Source organism: Nematostella vectensis, chromosome 12 (genome assembly GCF_932526225.1).
Source record: "Nematostella vectensis chromosome 12, jaNemVect1.1, whole genome shotgun sequence".
Taxonomy (NCBI): Eukaryota; Metazoa; Cnidaria; class Anthozoa; order Actiniaria; family Edwardsiidae; genus Nematostella; species Nematostella vectensis.
Genome location: NC_064045.1, coordinates 5,476,069 through 5,498,711, shown reverse-complemented (window position 1 = coordinate 5,498,711; position 22,643 = coordinate 5,476,069). Strand labels below are relative to the sequence as shown.

Genomic DNA, 22,643 nt, shown 5'->3' with positions numbered 1-22,643 from the left:
AGAGCGGTGAGAGGCCGACACGCTACCACACTAGAGCGGTGAGAGGCCGACACGCTAACATACTAGAGCGGTGAGAGGCCGACACGCTAACATACTAGAGCGGCGAGAGGCCGACACGCTAACATACTAGCGGTGAGGCCGACACGCTAACACACTAGAGCGGTGAGAGGCCGACACGCTTACATACTAGAGCGGCGAGAAGCCGACACGCTAACACTCTAAAGCTGTGAGAGGCCGACACGCTAACACACAAGAGCGGTGAGAGGCCGACACGCTAACATACTAGAGCGGTGAGAGGCCGACACGCTAACATACTAGAGCGGTGAGAGGCCAACACGCTACCACACTAGAGCGGTGAGAGGCCGACACGCTAACATACTAGAGCGGTGAGAGGCCGACACGCTAACATACTAGAGCGGCGAGAGGCCGACACGCTAACATACTAGCGGTGAGGCCGACACGCTAACACACTAAAGCGGTGAGAGGCCGACACGCTAACATACTAGCGGTGAGGCCGACACGCTAACATACTAGCGGTGAGAGGCCGACACGCTAACATACTAGAGCGGCGAGAGGCCGACACGCTAACATACTAGCGGTGAGGCCGACACGCTAACACACTAAAGCGGTGAGAGGCCGACACGCTAACATACTAGCGGTGAGGCCGACACGCTAACATACTAGCGGTGAGAGGCCGACACGCTAACATACTAGAGCGGCGAGAGGCCGACACGCTAACATACTAGCGGTGAGGCCGACACGCTAACACACTAAAGCGGTGAGAGGCCGACACGCTAACATACTAGCGGTGAGGCCGACACACTAACATACTAGCGGTGAGAAGCCGACACGCTAACACTCTAAAGCGGTGAGAGGCCGACACGCTAACATACTAGAGCGGTGAGAAGCCGACACGCTAACACTCTAAAGCTGTAAGAGGCCGACACGCTAACACACAAGAGCGGTGAGAAGCCGACACGCTACCACACTAAAGCGGTGAGAGGCCGACACGCTAACATACTAGAGCGGCGAGAGGCCGACACGCTAACACACTAGAGCGGTGAGAGGCCGACACGCTAACATACTAGAGCTGCGAGAGGCCGACACGCTAACATACTAGAGCGGTGAGAGGCCGACACGCTAACATACTAGAGCGGTGAGAGGCCGACGCGCTAACGCACCAAAGCGGTGAGAGGCCGACACGCTAACACACTAAAGCGGTGAGAGGCCGACACGCTAACATACTAGCGGTGAGGCCGACACGCTAACATACTAGCGGTGAGAGGCCGACACGCTAACATACTAGAGCGGCGAGAGGCCGACACGCTAACATACTAGCGGTGAGGCCGACACGCTAACACACTAAAGCGGTGAGAGGCCGACACGCTAACATACTAGCGGTGAGGCCGACACGCTAACATACTAGCGTTGAGAAGCCGACACGTTAACACTCTAAAGCGGTGAGAGGCCGACACGCTAACACACTAGAGCGGTGAGAAGCCGACACGCTAACACACTAGAGCGGTGAGAGGCCGACACGCTAACATACTAGAGCGGTGAGAGGCCGACACGCTAACACACTAGAGCGGTGAGAGGCCGACACGCTAACACTCTAAAGCGGTGAGAGGCCGACACGCTAACACACTAGAGCGGTGAGAGGCCGACACGCTAACATACTAGAGCGGTGAGAGGCCGACACGCTAACATACTAGAGCGGCGAGAGGCCGACACGCTAACACACTAGAGCGGTGAGAGGCCGACACGCTAACATACTAGAGCGGTGAGAGGCCGACACGCTAATATACTAGAGAGGCGAGAGGCCGACACGCTAACATACTAGCGGTGAGGCCGACACGCTGACATACTAGAACTGTGATAGCTGGAATGGCCCATTGGGAGCAAAAGCCCTGCTGAAAAAAGTACCATAAGTGATTGTTTTAGTTTTTCAAATAAATACATTGATATGGAAAAAATCCTTGCTTTATGCCTGAATTATTAACGATTTGTGTTCGCTAGGTGCTTGTCCTGGCATCGATTCGTAAGCCGAAGCGAGTCACCATCCGTGGTGATGATGAGAGGGACCACATGTTCCTCGTGAAAGGCGGGGAAGACATTCGACTAGATCAGCGGATTGAACAGGTCAATAACAAATTAGTGTCTTACACGTCTTATACCAATTTAAGGTTGCACCCGCAGTGCTTCGTGGGTATCAAATATATAAAATTATAAGCGTAAATTAAAATAAAGACAGGTATACGAAGCTTCAGCATTCATGTTCATGTACCTCTAAACTAAACATTCAACGGCGTTCAGAGACCAAAATTCGTCAATTTATACGTTACCCATGAACCACTGCGGATACGACACATTGATTGATTGGGGTGAGGCGAGGGTGATAATTGAAGAGAGGCTTTATAATTTGAAAAAAAAAGTGTATGCAGTTCATCTTGTTTATTATACAGCTACGACCACTCTCGTTTTTTGGTTAGAGCGCCGCATAAAACATCGGAACACTTTGCTATGAAAAAACTCCCTCCAAATTCTATATTAAAATATTGTATTGACCTCGTTTGAGAACACATGGAGTTCCGCTCTTGGGTCATAAAACAATGGAAAAATAATCCGGTCCATAAGTTTCCTTACGGCTCGTAGCCAATAAGAGGTGTATAGGCCCAATTCGAATAAATGCCGCTTCATTCAATATACTAGGGATGGAATAATGTACAGTGACTGCGAATACATATAGATGCAGCCATGAACAAGCAGAAAGCACTCCTTCAAAACCTAAATTTTGCAAAAGAGAAACTTGAATGGTCCATGAATACAAATGGGAGGTCATTTCTACCTACCTCTTTGTCGAACCAAATGTTAAGCAACGCCGCGTAAATTGGTCTTGATAAATAAAGCAAAAATTGAGAAAATAAAATCTGTCCCCTAACAAACTCTTTTCCAAACCACGTTCTTGCCGTCTCGTATATTAATTATTACAGCTGTTTGGCATGATAAATGAAGTAAAGTTATGTTATTATTACAGCTGTTTGGCATGATAAATGAAGTAAAGTTATGTTATTATTACAGCTGTTTTGCATGATGAACGAAGTAATGTCCGAGGATCCGGCATGCAGTCAGCGTAATCTTAGATTACGGACGTACCAAGTCATCCCCATGACCCAACGGTAGGTAAAAAAGGGGCTTGTGTAAGTGGGGGTAGACCCGAGGAGCGGCAGGCTAAGTGTGGAGAGTAAAGGGGCAGACATCTAGCCGTCTCTCCTTTGGCGGAAAGCCAAAAAAGTCACAAAATTTGGCGTGTCTTCGAGCACTCACCCGACCTAGAGGGAAGCCTGACCCCACAAGCGCCTAATGCCTAGTGCACACTAACAACATAACAACACAACGACATGGGCGCGCGCACTATGTTTAGCCCCACATAACGACATGGACATAAAGACATAAAAGAAAAAGCATGTTTTTTCTCTTATGTCGTTATGTCCATGTCGTTATGTCGAAAATAAGAGTGCGCGCGCCCATGTCGTTATGTCGATATGTCGCTAGTGTGCACTAGGCAAAAGAAAAAAACATGTTTTTTCTCTTATGTCGTTATGTTCATGTCGTTATTTCGAAGATAAGAGTGCGCGCGCCCATGTCGTTATGTCGATATGTCGCTAGTGTGCACTAGGCATAAGACTGCGTATATTGCTGTTACGGACTAGGGACGCAAAAGGACAGACTGGCTCGTAGGCTAGTAAAGGGGCAGTTGAGGGAGGGGCTTAAAAGTATAGTTGGGAGGGGATGGACATGACGGAAAAACCTGGAAAATTCGCAATTCGAGATAGAGAAAGAAGACACAATTTCTTACAATGGCCATCGGTTTTTTGTATTCCGAACTGATTTTTGAAGCACAAATAACGTGAGGCCGAAATGCAAATACCCATATTTTTGCTTTTTAAGATATTTTTTCCTTGATCATCCTTGCGCTATGTATGAGCTCAGGGAAGAAAAGCTCAAATTTCAATGACACTTTACAAAAAGTCGCATCAATTTAAAAAAAGTCGCATTTGATATCTTGTTTGCTATTACTCACTAAGTACTTAGAGAAAATTTCCCCCTTATTAGATGTGAAATGAGCTTATTTGAAGCGTTAAGTCATGTTTTTCCGTCATGTCGAGGGGATGTGTTATCGGCCTGGGGAGATGGGGTGGCCGATTTACTCCCCGCTGGTCATAACGTATAAAATCAAGCTTTAAAACCCCGAAATATCTGGAATGCCAGTCATTGTGAAAACTTATTTTATGCAAATATAAAATATTTATTAAGTTATATCCAAATCATTATTATACTATTATTATTTAAAAAAAATAGTCAACTTTATTCCTGCAAATAGAATTTGCATTTATTGAAGGTTAATTAGGAAACCTCACCAAGTAAAAATAAGGCTGCCTACTAAGAATTTGTCTATAAAATCCTTAGTCTTCAGCGCCGCCTAGCGTGACGAGTCCAGAACGGCTTCAAAGGAAAATTAAAAACCCCTTGGACCTTATGGATATAAAAAATATTGATTTCTGTCTCTAGGGTTGGACTGATTGAATGGCTCAAGAACACCAAACCACTCAAAGAGCTTCTTCACATCGCGGCGACAGAATCAGAGAAACAAGCCATGTGAGTGTCCGTGTTACGGGCGTAGCTGGACGTAGTGGTACCTCTATTAAGCGGCCACCCTCGGGTGCGTGCCAAGTAATGTATACAGTGGAACCTCTATAAAGCGGCCACCCTGGGGTCCGTGCCAAGTAATTTATACAGTCGACCCTTTATAAAGCGGCCACCCTAGGGTCCGTGCCAAATAATTTATACAGTGGAACCTCTATAAAGCGGCCACCCTAGGGTTCGTGCCAAGTAATTTATACAGTGGAACCTCTATAAAGCGGCCACCCTGGGGTCCGTTCTGAGTTGTGTTTACAGTGGCACCTCTATTAAGCGGCCACCCTGGGGTCCGTGCCAAGTGATGTATACAGTGGTACCTCTAATAAGCGGCCACCCTGGGGTCCGTGCCAAGTAATTTATACAGTGGAACCTCTATTTAGCGGCCACCCTAGGGACCGTTCTGAGTTGTGTTTACAGTGGCACCTCTATTAAGCGACCACCCTGGGGTCCGTGCCAAGTAATGTATACAGTGGAACCTCTATTAAGCGGCCACCCTAGGGACCGTGCCAAGTGATGTATACAGTGGTACCTCTATTAAGCGACCACCCTTGGGACCGTGCCAAGTGATGTATACAGTGGTACCTCTATAAAGCGGCCACCCTAGGGACCGTGCTAAGCGATGTATACAGTGGTACCTCTATTAAAGCGGCCACCCTAGGGACCGTGCCAAGTGATGTATACAGTGGTACCTCTATTAAGCGGCCACCCTAGGGACCGTGCCAAGTGATGTATACAGTGGAACCTCTAATAAGCGGCCACCCTTGGGACCGTGCTAAGTGATGTATACAGTGGTACCTCTATAAAGCGACCACCCTAGGGACCGTGCCAAGTGATGTATACAGTGGTACCTCTATAAAGCGACCACCCTAGGGACCGTGCCAAGTCATGTATACAGTGCTACCTCTATTAAGCGGCCACCCTAGGGACCGTGCCAAGTGATGTATACAGTGGTACCTCTATTAAGTGGCCACCCTAGGGACCGTGCCAAGTGATGTATACAGTGGTACCTCTATTAAGCGGCCACCCTAGGGACCGTGCCAAGTGATGTATACAGTGGAACCTCTATATAGCGGCCACCCTCGAGACCGTGCCAAGTGATGTATACAGTGGTACCTCTAATAAGCGGCCACCCTAGGGACCGTGCCAAGTGATGTATACAGTGGTACCTCTATTAAGCGACCACCCTAGGGACCGTGCCAAGTAATGTATACAGTGGAACCTCTATTAAGCGGCCACCCTAGGGACCGTGCCAAGTGATGTATACAGTGGTACCTCTATTAAGCGACCACCCTAGGGACCGTGCCAAGTGATGTACACAGTGGTACCTCTATTAAGCGGCCACCCTAGGGACCGTGCCAAGTGATGTATACAGTGGCACCTCTATTAAGCGGCCACCCTTGGGTCCGTGCCAAGTGATGTATACAGTGGTACCTCTATTAAGCGGCCACCCTAGGGTCCGTGCCAAGTGATGTATACAGTTGTACCTCTATTAAGCGGCCACCCTAGGGACCGTGCCAAGTGATGTATACAGTGGTACCTCTATAAAGGACCACCCTAGGGACCGTGCCAAGTGATGTATACAGTGGTACCTCTATTAAGCGGCCACCCTAGGGACCGTGCCAAGTGATGTATACAGTGGTACCTTTATTAAGCGGCCACCCTAGGGACCGTGCCAAGTGATGTATACAGTGGTACCTCTATTAAGCGGCCACCCTAGGGACCGTGCCAAGTGATGTATACAGTGGAACCTCTAATAAGCGGGCACCCTAGGGACCGTGCCAAGTGATGTATACAGTGGAACCTCTATTAAGCGGCCACCCTAGCGACCGTTCTGAGTTGTGTTTACAGTGGCACCTCTATTAAGCGACCACCCTCAGTATCGTGTTAAGTGCACCCTAACAATGGCACCTCTATTAAGCGACCTCCTAGGGGGAAAACAATGAAATACGAGGTAATCATTATATTATTGGTAACATATTATTTTATGGACATGAATGGTTTAAATAATGCCGTTTTCAGGGCTAGTGCCAGGAATCTATTAAGCGGCCACCCTAGGGACCGTGCCAAGTGATGTATACAGTGGAACCTCTATATAGCGGCCACCCTCGAGACCGTGCCAAGTGATGTATACAGTGGTACCTCTAATAAGCGGCCACCCTAGGGACCGTGCCAAGTGATGTATACAGTGGTACCTCTATTAAGCGACCACCCTAGGGACCGTGCCAAGTAATGTATACAGTGGAACCTCTATTAAGCGGCCACCCTAGGGACCGTGCCAAGTGATGTATACAGTGGTACCTCTATTAAGCGACCACCCTAGGGACCGTGCCAAGTGATGTACACAGTGGTACCTCTATTAAGCGGCCACCCTAGGGACCGTGCCAAGTGATGTATACAGTGGCACCTCTATTAAGCGGCCACCCTAGGGTCCGTGCCAAGTGATGTATACAGTGGTACCTCTATTAAGCGGCCACCCTAGGGTCCGTGCCAAGTGATGTATACAGTTGTACCTCTATTAAGCGGCCACCCTAGGGACCGTGCCAAGTGATGTATACAGTGGTACCTCTATAAAGGACCACCCTAGGGACCGTGCCAAGTGATGTATACAGTGGTACCTCTATTAAGCGGCCACCCTAGGGACCGTGCCAAGTGATGTATACAGTGGTACCTTTATTAAGCGGCCACCCTAGGGACCGTGCCAAGTGATGTATACAGTGGTACCTCTATTAAGCGGCCACCCTAGGGACCGTGCCAAGTGATGTATACAGTGGAACCTCTAATAAGCGGGCACCCTAGGGACCGTGCCAAGTGATGTATACAGTGGAACCTCTATTAAGCGGCCACCCTAGCGACCGTTCTGAGTTGTGTTTACAGTGGCACCTCTATTAAGCGACCACCCTCAGTATCGTGTTAAGTGCACCCTAACAATGGCACCTCTATTAAGCGACCTCCTAGGGGGAAAACAATGAAATACGAGGTAATCATTATATTATTGGTAACATATTATTTTATGGACATGAATGGTTTAAATAATGCCGTTTTCAGGGCTAGTGCCAGGAATCTACACCAGAAATGGGTCAACAATTTTGTCGTGATGGACAAGAAAAAGAATGTTTATCTAGCAGCCACTTACGGCAATATTTACAGGTAATAAGATAATAAACAAAGTAAGAGAAGAAAAGAAAATGGAAAAATCAGCAAGGCAAAGAAGGGGGTAAAAAAAAGGGAGAATGAGGGATTCGAGGAAGAGACAGGGTGGTTAGAAGGAAGACAAAAAATATGCTTGATTTAACTTTGCGTATTTTATTTGACATCATTATTTCCAGGGAGGCAAATCGAACAGATACTGAAAGTGAATTCAAGAAAAAACAAGCCCAAGTACCATGGGATTTGTTAAGGTAGAACATGAATACATACGTAATCTGTCAATATACTTACGTAACCTGTCAGTATACATACGTAACCTGTCATTATACTTACGTAACCTGTCATTATACATACGTAACCTGTCAATGTAGATACGTTACCTGTCAATATACATACTTAGCCTGTCAATAAACATACGTACCCGTCAATATTCTTACGTTACCTGTCAAGAAACATACATAACCTGTCAATATACATACGTAACCTGTAAATATACATACGTAACCTGTCAATATACATCGACGTACAACTATTTCCTAATTGTTATTGCTTGATTTTTCTCAAAAACACGTGCTCTTCTCTCCCCTCAAGGCGGGCGTTCCAGCAGCTGGCCGCTTCCCCTGAGGCCTACCTGACGCTTCGCACACACTTCGCTCGGACGCACGCGTGCATCTGTATCTGCCAGTATGTCCTGGGCATCGGCGACAGACATTTGTCCAACTTCCTGGTCGATATGCGAACAGGCGGTCTGATCGGCATAGATTTTGGACACTCCTTTGGATCAGCCACACAGGTGGGTGGTAAAGATGTCGTCTTATTATCAAGCATAGTATGGAAATCCTGTAAATTCTAAATTCCTGCAGTTCCTACCGGTCCCTGAGCTGGTTCCATTCCGTCTGACGCGTCAGTTCACGAACTTGCTACTCCCGCTCAAGGAGAGTGGACTGGTGCGAAACACGATGATCCACGTGATGCGAGCCTTGCGAGGAAACCACGAGCTGCTTCTCAACACAATGGATGTGTTCGTCAAAGAGCCGTCCCTAGACTGGCAGGTACTGTGGAGGGGTAGTGCGGGAAGTGTAGTGTGGAGGGGCTGGGTGAGAAGTGTACTGTAGAGGGGCAGGGTGAGAAGTGTACTGTGGAGTGGTAGGGTGAGCAGTGTACTGTGGAGGGGTAGGACGGGAAGTGTACTGTGGAGGGGTAGGGCGGGAAGTGTACTGTGGAGTGGTAGGGCGGGAAGTGTACTGTGGAGAGCTAGGGTGAGAAGTGTACTGTGGAAGGGTAGGGTGAGAAGTGTACTGTGGAAGGGCAGGGTGAGAAGTGTACTGTGGAAGGGCAGGGTGAGAAGTGTACTGTGGAGGGGTAGGGCGGGAAGTGTACTGTGGAGGGGTAGGGCGGAATTGTACTGTGTAGGGTTAGGGCGGAATTGTACTGTGTAGGGTTAGGGTAAGAAGTGTTCTCTGGAGGGGGGGGGGGGGGGTAGGGCGGAAGTGTACTGTGGAGGGCTGGGTGAGAAGTGTACTGTGGAGGGCTGGATGAGAAGTGTTCTCTGCCGGGGTTGGGTGGGAAGTGTATTGTGGAGGGGTAGGGCGGAATTGTACTGTGTAGGGTTAGGGTAAGAAGTGTTCTCTGGAGGGGGGGGGGGGGGGGTAGGGCGGAAGTGTACTGTGGAGGGCTGGGTGAGAAGTGTACTGTGGAGGGCTGGATGAGAAGTGTTCTCTGCCGGGGTTGGGTGGGAAGTGTACTGTGGAGGGGTAGGGCGGAATTGTACTGTGTAGGGTTAGGGTAAGAAGTGTTCTCTGGAGGGAGGGGGAGGGGTAGGGCGGAAGTGTATTGTGGAGGGCTAGAGTGAGAAGTGTACTGTGGAGGGCTGGATGAGAAGTGTTCTCTGCCGGGGTTGGGTGGGAAGTGTATTGTGGAGGGGTAGGGCGGAATTGTACTGTGTAGGGTTAGGGTAAGAAGTGTTCTCTGGAGGGGGGGGGGGGGTAGGGCGGAAGTGTACTGTGGAGGGCTGGGTGAGAAGTGTACTGTGGAGGGCTGGATGAGAAGTGTTCTCTGCCGGGGTTGGGTGGGAAGTGTACTGTGGAGGGGTAGGGCGGAATTGTACTGTGTAGGGTTAGGGTAAGAAGTGTTCTCTGGAGGGAGGGGGAGGGGTAGGGCGGAAGTGTATTGTGGAGGGCTAGAGTGAGAAGTGTACTGTGGAGGGGCAGGGTGAAGAGTGTACTGTGGAGGGGTATGGGTGAAGAGTGTACTGTGGAGGGGTATGGGTGAGAAGTGTACTGTGGAGGGGCAGGGTGAGAAGTGTACTGTGGAGGGGTATGGGTGGGGTATTGTACCGTGAAGGGGTGGGGAACAGTGTGTTCAGCCATCAAAGTGCGTAGTACTCAGAATTTATATTCAAATTGTTGTTCTATTCCAGATGTTTGCCAGAAAGCAAGCGGAAGATCAGCATATGGAAATTGGTATGTACTGTATATTTCTAGCCATCGAGAAAACTTGGTACATTATTCTTTTTTTAACATTTTTTTAAGTTTACCCCGGGCTTTGTAGAGTAGTCATTTCCTTCTTTTGCCCAAGACCTTGCTAGGTACCCATGCACCTTCCACCATAGACGAAGCAGAAGTGTAGAAATCCGCCCGTAAGGCTCAACAGGATTGGCTAGACCTCATTGTTCTAATGTATTCTCGCCCTTTGTCTGTGGTGCACCAATCCAATGTGGTGAAATCCTCCGATAGCTCCTACGTGGCCCAGACGAAGACTTTACCTAGTAACCTAGGTATTTACTTGGTATTTGCACCTTCCACCATAGACGAAGCGCTTAATTAGTAACCTAGGTAATTATTTAGTAGTTGTACCTTTTACCACAGACGAAGACCTTACTTGGTACCCGAGAGAAAAGGTTCTGACGGCCCAGCGAAAGCTAAAAGGGGCCAATCCAGCATTTGTGACAAGGTATTGTTCGCCCATTGTCCAGCTGTGACCCCGGCTGTTTACCATTTAATCGCAAATTCCGGAATGAGATCCTAGCTTTTCCGGAATGGTAACAAAAAACTTCCTTTATTCCAGAATTCCCGGGGTGACTAATGTACCATTTGCATCTGTACCCAGAAATTTTACTTTTGGGGTCCTGAGGAATAGGGGGCCTCGGTCAAATATTCTATGGAAAACTGCAAATGGTACACGATTTTCCGGAATTTCTGGTATCGTGAACGTGGACTACCTCTCAAGCAATTTCACATTTTTCGGAAAATTCCTAGTGGTAGGGATCTGTACCATTTACAAAATAACCAGAAGTACCGGAATTTCCGCTTAAATGGTAAACAACCCACCCACCCCCTTCTATAACTTAGCAACTTCCCCCATCAACTACAACCCCCCTCCCCCCGCGCCACTCGTTAACTACAGCCTTCGATCGTATTCTCATGTGACGTATAATAGGGCTCTGAACTCAAGATTTATGTCAATCTTGACATTGTTTTATGCCAATTAAAATTATTACTAGAGGGAGGGTAATATTGTCCGGTTCCAATTCGGTATTCTTCACACATTTTCTGCAGACAAGAACTGGAACTTGGTCATAGAAGGCGTTCTTGGTTCCGTAATCTGCAATCGGCGTGTCTGGGAGATCGCAGGCACAACGTCCGCGCGCAGAAGGAGGAGAACGAGTTAACTTCAGAGGCGCAAGTCGACTGTCTCATCGATCAAGCCACGGATGTCAACATTCTCGGCAGGGCGTGGGAGGGATGGGAGGCATGGGTGTGACCCGTACTAGAAAAACTTACTCAGGGCAGAAAGTCCAGCTAATCACCCCAATATGTTGTCTTGTCAACATTCTTTGAAGGGTATGGGAGGCGCGGGTATGACCCTTACTAGAAAAACTAAGAAAGACCAGCTGATCACCCCCAAGATGTTGTCTTGTTAACATTCTTTGAACGAATTCGGAGGCGTGGGTGTGACCCGTACTAGACACACTGACACAGTATATTCTGTTTTATCCATAAATTCGCACAATTCCATGGAAACTCCGAATATGTAGTTGTAAACATGCCAATGAACTGACGAGTGAGGTATAAATTGACTGGTTTCAATGGCACATTATATACTCATCGGTAATAAAAATTGCATAGTCAAAACCTGTCCTTAATACATTGTTTCCTTTGTTGTTCCGTTTTACTGCTCGAAGTAGTAGCATTGCATAAAGTTTGAGTGCTTTCCTGTGAAGGTGGAGTTGTAGTTGTAGATCAAGGCTGCGTCCTCTTCGCTTGTGCTCGGGAAATGATGGTCATTCATTCGCGCTGAGGAAAAAGAAAATGAGGATAATTGTACATAACTTGTAATAATTTTCTCAAAAAAAAAAAACGGACCTTTGTTTTAAGTGCCTTAGAAACAATTTTTTATAGCAAAGCACATCTCGAAAATAATAATCTAGTAATGTCTCGGAAATTCATTTGTGTCTAGTTTAAAGATTGTGGACCTGAAAAAAACTTTCCATAACAGCACACATACTGTACCTTGGTTGACTAAAAAGTTAGCCATGTACTGTCCGATCTGAATAGCCTCTTTGCTGTGAGGGATATCCTCCCGTCTGCTCCACTCAAACTGGTTCTTCTCTGGGTGCCACTGTACGCCGTACACCGGGTATTTAATGCCTGGTACAGATGCAAATGTGCTAGTACCGACTGGTTCACACGTCAGGGGCTGAAGCATCTAATGTTTCTTAGGGGGAGGGGAGGGTAAAATGAACTTAGTTTCCAGTCAATATTAAGAGAGCTATGATCACTCCAAACCCCCCCCCCTTTATCTCTTTCCCTCAGAAGACAAAAATGTGACTATTAGTAAATTCACTACATTAATCAGCTACATACCTTCAACCGTTGAAATAAATTCCTTTCCTTTTCTGTCAACATTCGTGGATAGAACTTTGTAAAAACTGGATAGGGCATCGTTTTTCCCAAAATCCTATAGAAAACAAGGATTCGGTGTTAAAAGGCTAGAGAAAAATGTGGACTCTGATTGGCTAGTTAATTGTTTGGCTGTGATAATATGCACACTATGATTTTATTTGTCCGGTTTAATGACCGTTTTACAGGCGGACGATGGACGCATAAATACAGTTTGAGCCTCGATTTACGGTAAATAGCATGAGTACATAAGCGAGAATCTTATGGAGCTCCGGAAATAACAATGCAAAAAATTGTGATTTGGCTTTATGATCTCGTTTGTATTCGCGGTTCACCTTGAAAAACGCCTCTGTAACAGACCCGACGGAATAGATTTTCGAGCCTTTAGCTTTCCCGGCACCCGGTGAAATTACCAAACCAACCCAAACAGTTTCTTTCTTACCCGACGAGTTAGTTGAGTGATTTCCTCGAGTAAACTCGCTAGCCTGGTAGCCGGCTCTCAAGTGGGTTAATTCGGATGGTCCTGGTTTCGGGATTCCTGTGACGAGCAGATAAGCGAGAGAAGGGGGAGTTGGGTTCGTACTTCCCTTTCCTCCCTCCCTCTACCCCACCCCACTCTCTATGTTTTGCGCCACAGGGACCCTGAACCCCGAAAACGAAAATTTTTCCCGAAAACTCACAGGAGAGCCGGCTTGCAGGCCATAAACTCGTGCACACAAACGTTTGTCTCGAGTCTATCTGAGATGGCTACAATGAAGTGAATCGTTTTTCTGACTTACTCCAGGCGCGAGTGCGTAGTGATGGTTATTCAAGGTGATGTTTGAAGTCTGAACAGCCTTAATGAGACCATCTGGGGCATCAGCAAACAGTCTGCTCCCCCTGAAACCTGAAGAGCATCAAGCAAGTCAGGGGGGGGGTACAGAATAAAGCATCAGCTAACAGTCTGCTCCCCCTGAAACCTAAAGAGCAACGAGAAAGTCAGGGGGGTACAGAATGGGGCACAGCAAACAGTCTGCTCCCCCTGAAACCTAAAGGGCATAGATAATGCCGACGGGAGGGCTAATGAGATTATACGGGGCGAACTGTCTAATTTTCTTGAAGCATAAACACCATAAAAAGTTGGGGGAGGGTAGCCTGCGTAGCGGCTCAAGGGAAGGGGAGGAACGCAGGCTAGGGGAGGGGATAGACCGTACAGGACATCATCCCACTTCGAAATAGCACTCCGCACGCGACTCAAAAAAATTGATTAAACGCCAAGGGCGCTAAAACGAGCATTTAGGGTAACTCAAACCGGATACCGCAAACTACTTACACTAACTATTTCTCGCTATTTTTCGTGGCAATTACTCTCGATATTGTATTCCTTTTGAGCTTGTCAACAGCAACTTTGTTTTCAAATCGATAACTAGAAATTATTTTTGCCTCCCCTTCAGAATTTGTGCCCTCGCTCAAGCAATGTCATGCACAAAAAGGAACAATATACTTAATATGATAAGATCTAGTCTAACCTCGCTAAAGCAAATCATTGTTGACATACAGGAGCAGGAACTTAAAAAAAATACAATTTTACCATAACAAACAGAAGTGAAAAGAGAGCCGTAAAATCTTTTTAATCGCCTTGAATTTTGAATACTTTAACTCTTGCGCATTCATATGAAACATATGTCGGGAAGTGAAGTTGTTTTTACCTTCCATAGGCATAGACGAAACAACTAGTTTATACATTTACGCTGTGCATTTATAATTTTCACGACAAACAAAAAACGAAGGACTTCCGAAAACAACAATCAGCAGCTGAAGCAAGGTCAAAGTTGAAAATAAACTTGAACCAGTTTCAACGCATTGTCACAACCGCATTGTCACCAGTTTACTTCCGGAGGTCCGGCGGACGGAGCGGAAACCTCCGACAAGAGAAAAAAAATTTGTTGAAATACGAAATATTAAACAGGCCATCCGCTCTAAATTATGAGTCACATCCTCGAAGAATCTTCCAAAAGACACACTGCTTTTACAATTTTGAAATATTTTCCACGTTTTCCGTTAAAAATCATCGGAGATTATTACGTAATCGACCGGAAGTAAACTAGTGTCAATGCGGTAATTAGCCCCTTTCACAGGACCGGTGACCATAGCTTTACTCGAATACGATTATTATAAATATCAAATCTAGATATGTAAAATATACAACCAAGAGACCATGATATACGTACGACCTATCCGTTTACGAGCGAGCAGTAAAAAAGGCAAAATCAAAAGGAACTGTACTATTGTACACCGCAAAAACCAGGGAGAGGGGGTGGAGAAGGGCTTAAATTTTCCATTGTGATATGATGTTGACATAACAAGTGCCTAGAAAATGAATTTTGCTATGACGGGGTCAGAGCTGATAAAAGGTCGAGCGCGCAACCTTCCTTCAGCGCAGGCATATCTAGTAGTGTTGATTATATTACGCACGGGGTTGGGTATAAATACAAGTAAATCCTGGGTAAGGGCTTTAAATCCAGCTCCCAACTTCATACTCCAAAATACAAGAGAGATTCACTGAGGTAAGAAACAACAGCATTTGTTTGTTGTATATCATAATTTGAAATTTCAATCACTAAAGTGTAATTTAATTTTATAAACCCTTAAAACTTAATAACTCTTTCAATATTAACTTTTTAATGCAAACACTGGGCGTTTTTTTTTTTCTTGTACTCGTCGAAGTTGCAATTTTCATCTTTTGTTCTCACTATTTCTTTGCTTTAGTTTTTTTTATCAATTACTTTTTTTTTGTTTGCTTGGATTTATTTGTCTCTCCTCTCTAGGAAAGATGAAAACCGTTGTGAGCCTGTGTCTCGTGCTGGCGTTCGCCGCCTATCACCAAGTCGAGGCGTACTCCTACGCATCGTACTGCCACCCAGCCTACCAATCATGTCACGTGTTCGTCTGCGGGTCGAACTTATTCCAAGTCCCAGCCGGAAGCCATTACGGATGCTGCACCGGGCAGATCGTCGACCGTCGGAGATATGTCTGCGTTAGTATCTCAGGAACAGCGCAGATTGTGTCGTACAATAGTGCTCACCATCATACATGCAGCAACGGCCACTTGATCTATCGTCATTGGAGGTGTGATGGAGAAAACGACTGTCGCGATGGCTCGGACGAGACCGGATGCGGAAGCTGCTCGTAAGTTCCCGAATAATACCTAGTTATTTACGAGTGATAACTCCGAACAGTAAATAAAAATTAGCGAATACTGCTTATCATACCTAAATAGGTACAGGCCTCCTGATATAGTATTTTACTACTATGTCTTCAAAGTCATTACTACCGAATTAGTTGTATCGCGACGCCACATTTTCAAAACATCGATTTGTTTTTGTCTTTTGGGATTTTCTAATCCGCAAGTCAAATTATTCTAAGACAATTAGATTCTAGCTATCTCTCTCCTAGTTCAGTTGCCTGGCTTTCTGTCGCGACACTGTCTGGTATCCGTCCAGAGGATAGCCAGGGAAGTGCACAAAGCGAGACTCCGATTGGCTCAGAATTGGCTCAGAAACGGAACAGAAAACCAAAACAGATCGTGTTTTGAAAACGCGGATCGCGATACAACGGATTCGACAGTAAATTTTGAGAGAGAAAAAAAATATTCCCAACACTAACACGTCCGTTTTCCTTGCGTTCCAGGAGTTCCCAGTTCCGTTGTCGTAACGGTCGCTGTGTGAGCAGGAGCTGGGTGTGTGACAAGGATAACGACTGTGGCGATGGTTCAGATGAGGTTCAGTGCAATCGCGCCGGTGGGGGCTGGTGTGGAGCCGGACGATATCGCTGTGATAACGACAGGTACATGTTCAGAACTGCACTTCTCCCTACTGTTAACCTGTGTCTCTCCTTGTTTAGATGGGGAGAATTTAGTGGAAGATCTGGTGAAATTTACCATAGTCTATTGCCGTTTCTAAAACAAATAAAGTCGGTTGTCGATTCTATAAGTGTTCTAAGGATTTAATTCATATCACAAAGTTTTCTCTCCATTTAAGAATACAGAATGACTAAGCATGGTTTGTGTTCTTTTATTCCAAAGGTGCATCCCCCGGAATTGGGTCTGTGACCGTGATAATGACTGTGGAGACGGCTCAGACGAGACCGGATGCAGGGGGGTGTATGGAAAGAGGACCCTTAAGAAGAAGGACGATCAAAACAAGCAAGACTCTAAACAGCTGGATGATATCCTGGACGAGTCGACCGTGAAGAAGGTGGAAAGGTGAGACATTCGCCACGAAACAGCTTAGCCATACTAAGCTCTATTACAAAAGCTTCTCAAAGACGAAAGTTTCTCAAATCTAGAATTCGCTTTTGGAATTTAAAATCATGGTCTTGCTTAGATGCATGGTTTTCATTTCATTGCTATCCCGAAACCCTTCCCCCCCCCTCTCCCAAAAAAAAAAAATACTGAGCCATTTCTTATCGAAAGTATTGTCAACATTTTTCTTTTTTCATCATGATACACTATGACTTACGCACCCCCCTCGACAAATATTCTGGGTAACGCGCCTGAAACATGTCCTAGCTTTAAGGTTTTTATCGAAAGCTTGTGAATCATTTTGTTTACTGTTTGTGAACATGTTTCTTGTTATCTTTTCAGTGAAGACATGGCACAACCAGTGAATGACGAGAACTCAGCAGCGGCGAAGGCGCGTGCCAAGAAATACCCGCCAAAAACCGGTAAAGTTGACGCTGAAGAAGAAGACAAAGAGCCAGCGGTGCCAAATAGCCCGAAGAAAACCGGATAAGCAAAAAAAAAAAACGTTTATGTACTACTTTTTTTGCAAAATAGCTTCTCAAAGTTAAAGAACAAGTTGCGTAGAGTCGTAAAGTGTTAAAAGTAGCTTTTTTCATAATAAAGTGATGATATAAAAGAAATTAAGCGTTGTTTTACTCTGTTATGTCACAGCCCACTTCAATAAGAGCGCATTAATTTTGAGTAGGTATTTTTTGTCTTAGGAATGGGTACAGAAATAATAAGTAGGGGTGGGGATGGAGGACACAAATAAAGCATGAGGCGAAGGATATTACAAGAATTATTGCACTGTACCCACCCCAGGCGCGTACACAGGGGGGTGCGCAGCCAATCCTGGGTACACACCTGCACCCCCCCCCCCTAGGTCTCAATTCAAATCCTGGGTTCTAATGGTTGCATAATTACGATATTTGCTGACAGTTCATTGGTAAGATGTCTTTGTTTTAAATGTTTACATTCATGGGTAGCTTGCCATGGGTTTCGCAAAGGGTCTGTCAGCTGTTTAAGGTTAGCAACGAAGGGTTTCAATGTCTTAACAAAAAATCCAAAAAAGGAAAACGATCAACCATGACTTTTCAAGTCATTTCAAAATAATCTTAAAGTGACCTCAGCAATACTGCACCCTCATTGGCAAAAGCACAATATCTCATTAACATCACCTACTTTTTTACTAAACTATCACCCACTGATGAATCACCCACATTTGGACAAAAATTAGCAGGCCAAAAAACTGTGACCAATAAGACCCAATTAGCCAGGGATTCCATGGTCTCTTCTGCAGCCGTTCATGTTTGTCAGTTGTGAAGGCGCTCCAATCCATTTGCTACTGAGGAGGGAGGCTGCAAAGGGGACTAGGGTTTTCTGGGGGAAGGATACTAGGGGTTTCAGGGGGTTAAGAAGAACCACTTGGCTGGAAGCTCAAATAAAAGAGAATTGAAGAACAATGTAAACTAGCTGGGAATACTGATAAATGGCGAAACGACCCCACTCATCAAAACCCTAGCCATGGGCCTGCAATTAATCATACTTCCAGAGATTGGTACAACAGAATGCAAAAAAAGGTAAGAAGAATCTATAGGAGTATTTAATACCTTCAGAGAAGTTCAATGGCAAAGGCAAGTTCTCGGCATCAACACGAGATAATGCCACTTTGTCATCACTAGTAATCACAGTCAGCAGCTCAAAACCAAGACAGGAGCCCCAAACTGGGAAAATGTCGCCCTTGTCATATGCCTGTGAGTAAAATAAATGGGAAGAAACTTGAGATACATACAAGGGCCAGCATGTGAACCCAAAAGAGCCAATGCAGGTAGCTTGTTAGCTAGCTCTTCCACAATGCGGGTGAATACAGAGAATGTATGAACATTCTCACAAAAATAAGGCTTGTGATGAGGTCCAAAATCTTGTGAGACCTGCCTAGTTGAGTTGACAGCTATGCTAGTGGCTGGAAAGAATTAGATTTGTTACAGCAGTTGCTATAGACAGATAAATCACAACAAATGGTTCATTTTTATATAGTGAATAACAATAATCTGCAGCTTTTTTATTGTATCATAGAGCACATACCTTGAGGGCCATGTTGTATAGGAATTTCCCATTCTTGGCATACCCAGACTTGCTCAAGTCTACGCCTCCACCAGGAAAAAGGACACTAACAATGAGAAAAAATTATATTGTTATTGATTGTGATTTTCTATAGATTTATAACTCCATATGAACTTACCCATTAATGGAATAAAAGAGTTTCTCTAATTTGTCCTCTGACATATCTGGACTTGTGAACATCAAGGATCAATTATCAGACTTTCTATTTTTTTTGATACAATTATATGATTATCCACCATCATCTCAAATGTTTTATTTCTCCTTGCCATGTAGTCTTTCTTGCAGCCATTCTGGGCTTGTCAGGCTTGAAGCCGCTTAAGCCCAGGTCCAGAAAGGCTGCGAGGGAGCCTATTCCCCTGAAAAACTCCTTGAATATTTTGCTCCCGGACAACCATTGCAGCACCATGGGAATTTAAGATCCCTTAATAGATGGTGTGGATAAAAATGACCTTTACAAATAACTGCTGCCCTTGCCACACAATTAATTATAACTATCCAACACATTTGCTTCTCATGCTTAACCCATTGACCATTGACTTAATTATGCTTTAAAACACTCTCCCAATATGCTGATAGATGTATTTTTGATAAAACATACAAGCAGCTGTTATGTTATGCTTCCCCAGCACGATGATGTGATATAAGAGTTGGGACCGCAAAGCACTGTTTGAAAGCTTGGATACGCCACTGACATACAGTAGTGTTCGACTTCGATGTGCAGTATGACTAAAAATAGAGGGGGGGAGTATCTGTTTTCTGTTATAAGAGAAACTGACTGAAATGTAATAAAAAACAAAGATAAATTTGTAAAGGATACAAAATAGGAACAACTCTGCCGCCAGCAGACTCAATGTATTTCACATATGATGCAGCAATGTATGATTTTGAAGATGAGCCATACACCTTCTCTGCCAATATGCCTGAGATAGAAACAGAGTTACATAGTTTAGCATGCATACTTACAAGGCTTTACTTATTTTAGTACAATGTCCGTGCATATAACCTGATGAACAAGTGGCAGGTTTTTTGTACAGTGGAAACACATGTCAACTGCTTTAAAATCAGCAGCTAATTTTTTCACAAAATTCTTTACATACTAAGAGGGTCCTAAATTGTAATTTTTTGGAGAAGTTTGTAAGAGAGAAAAAAAGGCTATTCTCGAAACATTATGTAGCTGACATGAGTGTCTTCTGTCTACAGATTTTTTTTGTTTGTTTTTCAGGAAAGAATATTAAAATCACCCAAAACACATAAAACTATTTATAAAGAAACTTACCATTTGGTTTACAATATAAAACGTCTCCAATGTAAAATGGTCTTAATTTCAATAGACTTGTTACACTATATGTTGTCATGGTGATTTATTTTAAACCAAGAAATATAGAGTATAACCTATACTCTTATCTAATATAAGAGTTGAGTAATAGAGAGATATATTGGTTTTCACATAAAAATATACCAAATGACATAGCACTTACTTAACAGCCATTCGAGCCTAACCTACCAAGAAACCGAACAAATCATGTGGGCATGATCAAAGAATTTTACCGGCATATGACATAAGTAAGGTAAGCATACATGTCTATGCAATGGTGACCAAGGATTCTTTATCCCACTTATAATCTAAAAGAGTGTATCAAATAATCGCAAAAATCAAAGTGCACATGGAATTGTCGTGATTTAAAACTAATTTAAGTTCCTGTATGCCCGCCAAAAAACATAAAAAAGGTGCACTATATCGCTGTGCTAGAGATAATCAGGGCTTACCTATAATTGGTCTATGCGTTTTGACTTCTTCAACTGAAAGTGAATGTACTTTCGCGAGCAGAAATGTGATAAAAACGATACGGAAATTAAAAACAGCCATGATGCTCAAAGTCAAGTCACAAGAAAACAAGGCGCCACGAAAAAAGGCACAGGGACCCCGATTGGTACGATTGGTACGGGACTCGTTCCAAGGCTTTTCACATTGTTTACCTGCGCAAGCGTTATCGCAAAGGAAGCGCAACACAAGTGAGAATCGGTCAAACACAAGCGCAAACCCAAGAAAATCAAGCAGTTGAGTTCTCTTGCGCTTCCGCTTCCGCTTATGTTTTAGTGAGAATCGGAAAAAATACAATACAATACAATACAATACAATACAATACAATATTCTTTATTTTTGGAGGGTTACATTTTAATCGTGGAGTTTTTCCAACAAATGGCCCTCTTACGTGCGTTCCGCTTGCGCTTACGTCCAAGTGAGAACCAACCTTTAGACCTAAGAGATATCATTTGTTTTTTTGTTTTTTTCAGAAAGACCATTGGCTCCTTGCTTATAACACTTGGATATTTCTGAGTTTTATTCAACTGTGGTTGCGATGGAATCCCTCCTTGAAAAGTAGGGGTGTGTGGTGTGAGGGTTTATTGTCACATCACACCGCAGGTAAATTGTCGGCCTACGGAATGATATTTTTGCAGATCCGAAAACGATCGATAAATCTTTAAAAGAAAAGTCGACAACAACGCAGAGTTGACAATATTTCCAATATCTGCCTTCTTCAGCTTAAAAATGGGTTACAGTGGCATGTTACAGCTAGTATTTGGTTGTCATTGTTAGGGCGTAGGGCGTCAATGTGGGAAATGCTAGCATTGCGTAGGATTTGTCTCTTGGGAAAAGTGGACCACGCTTGAGGAGGTAGTTGGTGAGTTCATCGCAGCAGTTATAAGCTCTCTTCTGTAGGATCAAATGCAGCGAAGAAGGAGGGCGAGGCTATATGGGGTAGTCCTTTTGGTGTGATGAGGGTGGCAAGATGAAAAAGGGTGTTGGTGTTTGTCTCGTATGGGGTTTTCAAGGGGCGTCACGAAGAGCGTTAGTTTCACATAGGTCAAAGAAGGGACAGGCGAAAAAGGGTGGCATGTGTGTGCCCATAGCGGTTAAAGCCAAATTATCACCAGTTTACTTCCGGTCGGTAACGTTTTTTGTTTCGTTTTTTTTTTTTTTTTTTAACGGAAAACGCGTAAAATATTTCAAAATATTGATAGCAGTGTGTCTATTGGGAGTTTCTTTTTTTTTCATTTATTTATTTATTACATTCACGGTGATGACGGCCGTAGGAGGCAAATAACAGGACTCGAGGTCCCTTACAGGCTCAGCCTCCGTTGGTCAGCAGTATAGTCAACATTACATACATAAAAACAACACTAGCAAACTTAACAGCGACAAACTGAATCAATGTTGCACTGCCTACAAATTGGACATAAGATGCGCCATGTCCGGATGTCGTCAGGGTGGAAGACTTCGGATAGGCGCGTTGCCAGTAGTGACTTCAGGCGAGACTTGAAGAGGGAGGTCCGCTCAGACGATCTAATTTGCAGGGGGGGGAGGGGCATTCCAGGCAGGGCAAACACGTACAAAATACGATTCGCGGAAGGTAGAGGTTCGCGAAGCGATCAAGCGAATGTCTAATCCTGTTGAACCTCGACGAGTGCTAGAGTTTGAAACTTGGATGATACTGGAGATGTCCATGTGT

The 22,643-nt window shown here is 44.8% G+C and overlaps 3 protein-coding genes across 8 annotated transcripts in view; 2 read left to right on the top strand and 1 right to left on the bottom strand.

The window, feature by feature from the left end:
- Positions 1-11,978, top strand: part of LOC5505605 (DNA-dependent protein kinase catalytic subunit) — a 93,465-nt gene extending 81,487 nt beyond the window's left edge. For 3 of the 6 annotated variants that reach the window (XM_048720238.1, XM_048720237.1, XM_048720241.1), the window contains 10 exons: positions 2,017-2,139; positions 3,079-3,176; positions 4,570-4,656; positions 7,744-7,845; positions 8,025-8,096; positions 8,437-8,638; positions 8,709-8,897; positions 10,265-10,307; positions 10,695-10,797; positions 11,403-11,978. In XM_048720238.1, the coding sequence (XP_048576195.1) occupies positions 2,017-2,139; positions 3,079-3,176; positions 4,570-4,656; positions 7,744-7,845; positions 8,025-8,096; positions 8,437-8,638; positions 8,709-8,897; positions 10,265-10,307; positions 10,695-10,797; positions 11,403-11,607 (1,224 nt within the window). In that variant the 3' untranslated portion in view covers positions 11,608-11,978. The other 3 variants (XM_048720239.1, XM_048720240.1, XM_048720242.1) reach the window with 3 other exon arrangements.
- Positions 11,821-21,171, bottom strand: LOC5505604 (gamma-glutamyl hydrolase). Its single transcript, XM_001626321.3, has 9 exons — positions 20,899-21,171; positions 19,949-20,051; positions 19,250-19,300; positions 19,093-19,177; positions 18,618-18,759; positions 13,526-13,632; positions 12,711-12,804; positions 12,357-12,494; positions 11,821-12,140 (listed from the first exon to the last, which is right to left on the bottom strand). The coding sequence occupies exons 1-9, from the start codon at positions 20,996-20,998 to the stop codon at positions 12,016-12,018; spliced, it is 945 nt and encodes a 314-aa protein (XP_001626371.1). The 5' UTR covers positions 20,999-21,171; the 3' UTR covers positions 11,821-12,015.
- Positions 15,141-17,648, top strand: LOC116613352 (low-density lipoprotein receptor-related protein 1B). Its single transcript, XM_032373951.2, has 5 exons — positions 15,141-15,292; positions 15,554-15,914; positions 16,416-16,571; positions 16,810-16,989; positions 17,371-17,648. Exons 2-5 carry the CDS (start codon positions 15,559-15,561, stop codon positions 17,516-17,518), a joined length of 840 nt encoding a protein of 279 aa, XP_032229842.2. The 5' UTR covers positions 15,141-15,292; positions 15,554-15,558; the 3' UTR covers positions 17,519-17,648.
- Positions 21,172-22,643: the final 1,472 nt, after the last annotated feature.

Excerpts from the sequence above, each read along its gene's own strand:
- LOC116613352 (XM_032373951.2), top strand. The coding sequence starts at position 15,559 with ATGAAAACCGTTGTGAGCCTGTGTCTCGTGCTGGCGTTCGCCGCCTAT. Across the intron at positions 15,915-16,415 it reads ACCGGATGCGGAAGCTGCTC|GAGTTCCCAGTTCCGTTGTC; the intron begins GTAAGTTCCCGA and ends CTTGCGTTCCAG. Across the intron at positions 16,990-17,370 it reads ACCGTGAAGAAGGTGGAAAG|TGAAGACATGGCACAACCAG; the intron begins GTGAGACATTCG and ends TTATCTTTTCAG.
- LOC5505604 (XM_001626321.3), bottom strand. The coding sequence starts at position 20,998 with ATGGCTGTTTTTAATTTCCGTATCGTTTTTATCACATTTCTGCTCGCG. Across the intron at positions 19,301-19,948 it reads GGCAGAGTTGTTCCTATTTT|TCCAGATATGTCAGAGGACA; the intron begins GTATCCTTTACA and ends GATGTTCACAAG. Across the intron at positions 12,141-12,356 it reads TAACTTTTTAGTCAACCAAG|CGCGAATGAATGACCATCAT; the intron begins GTACAGTATGTG and ends CTTTTTCCTCAG.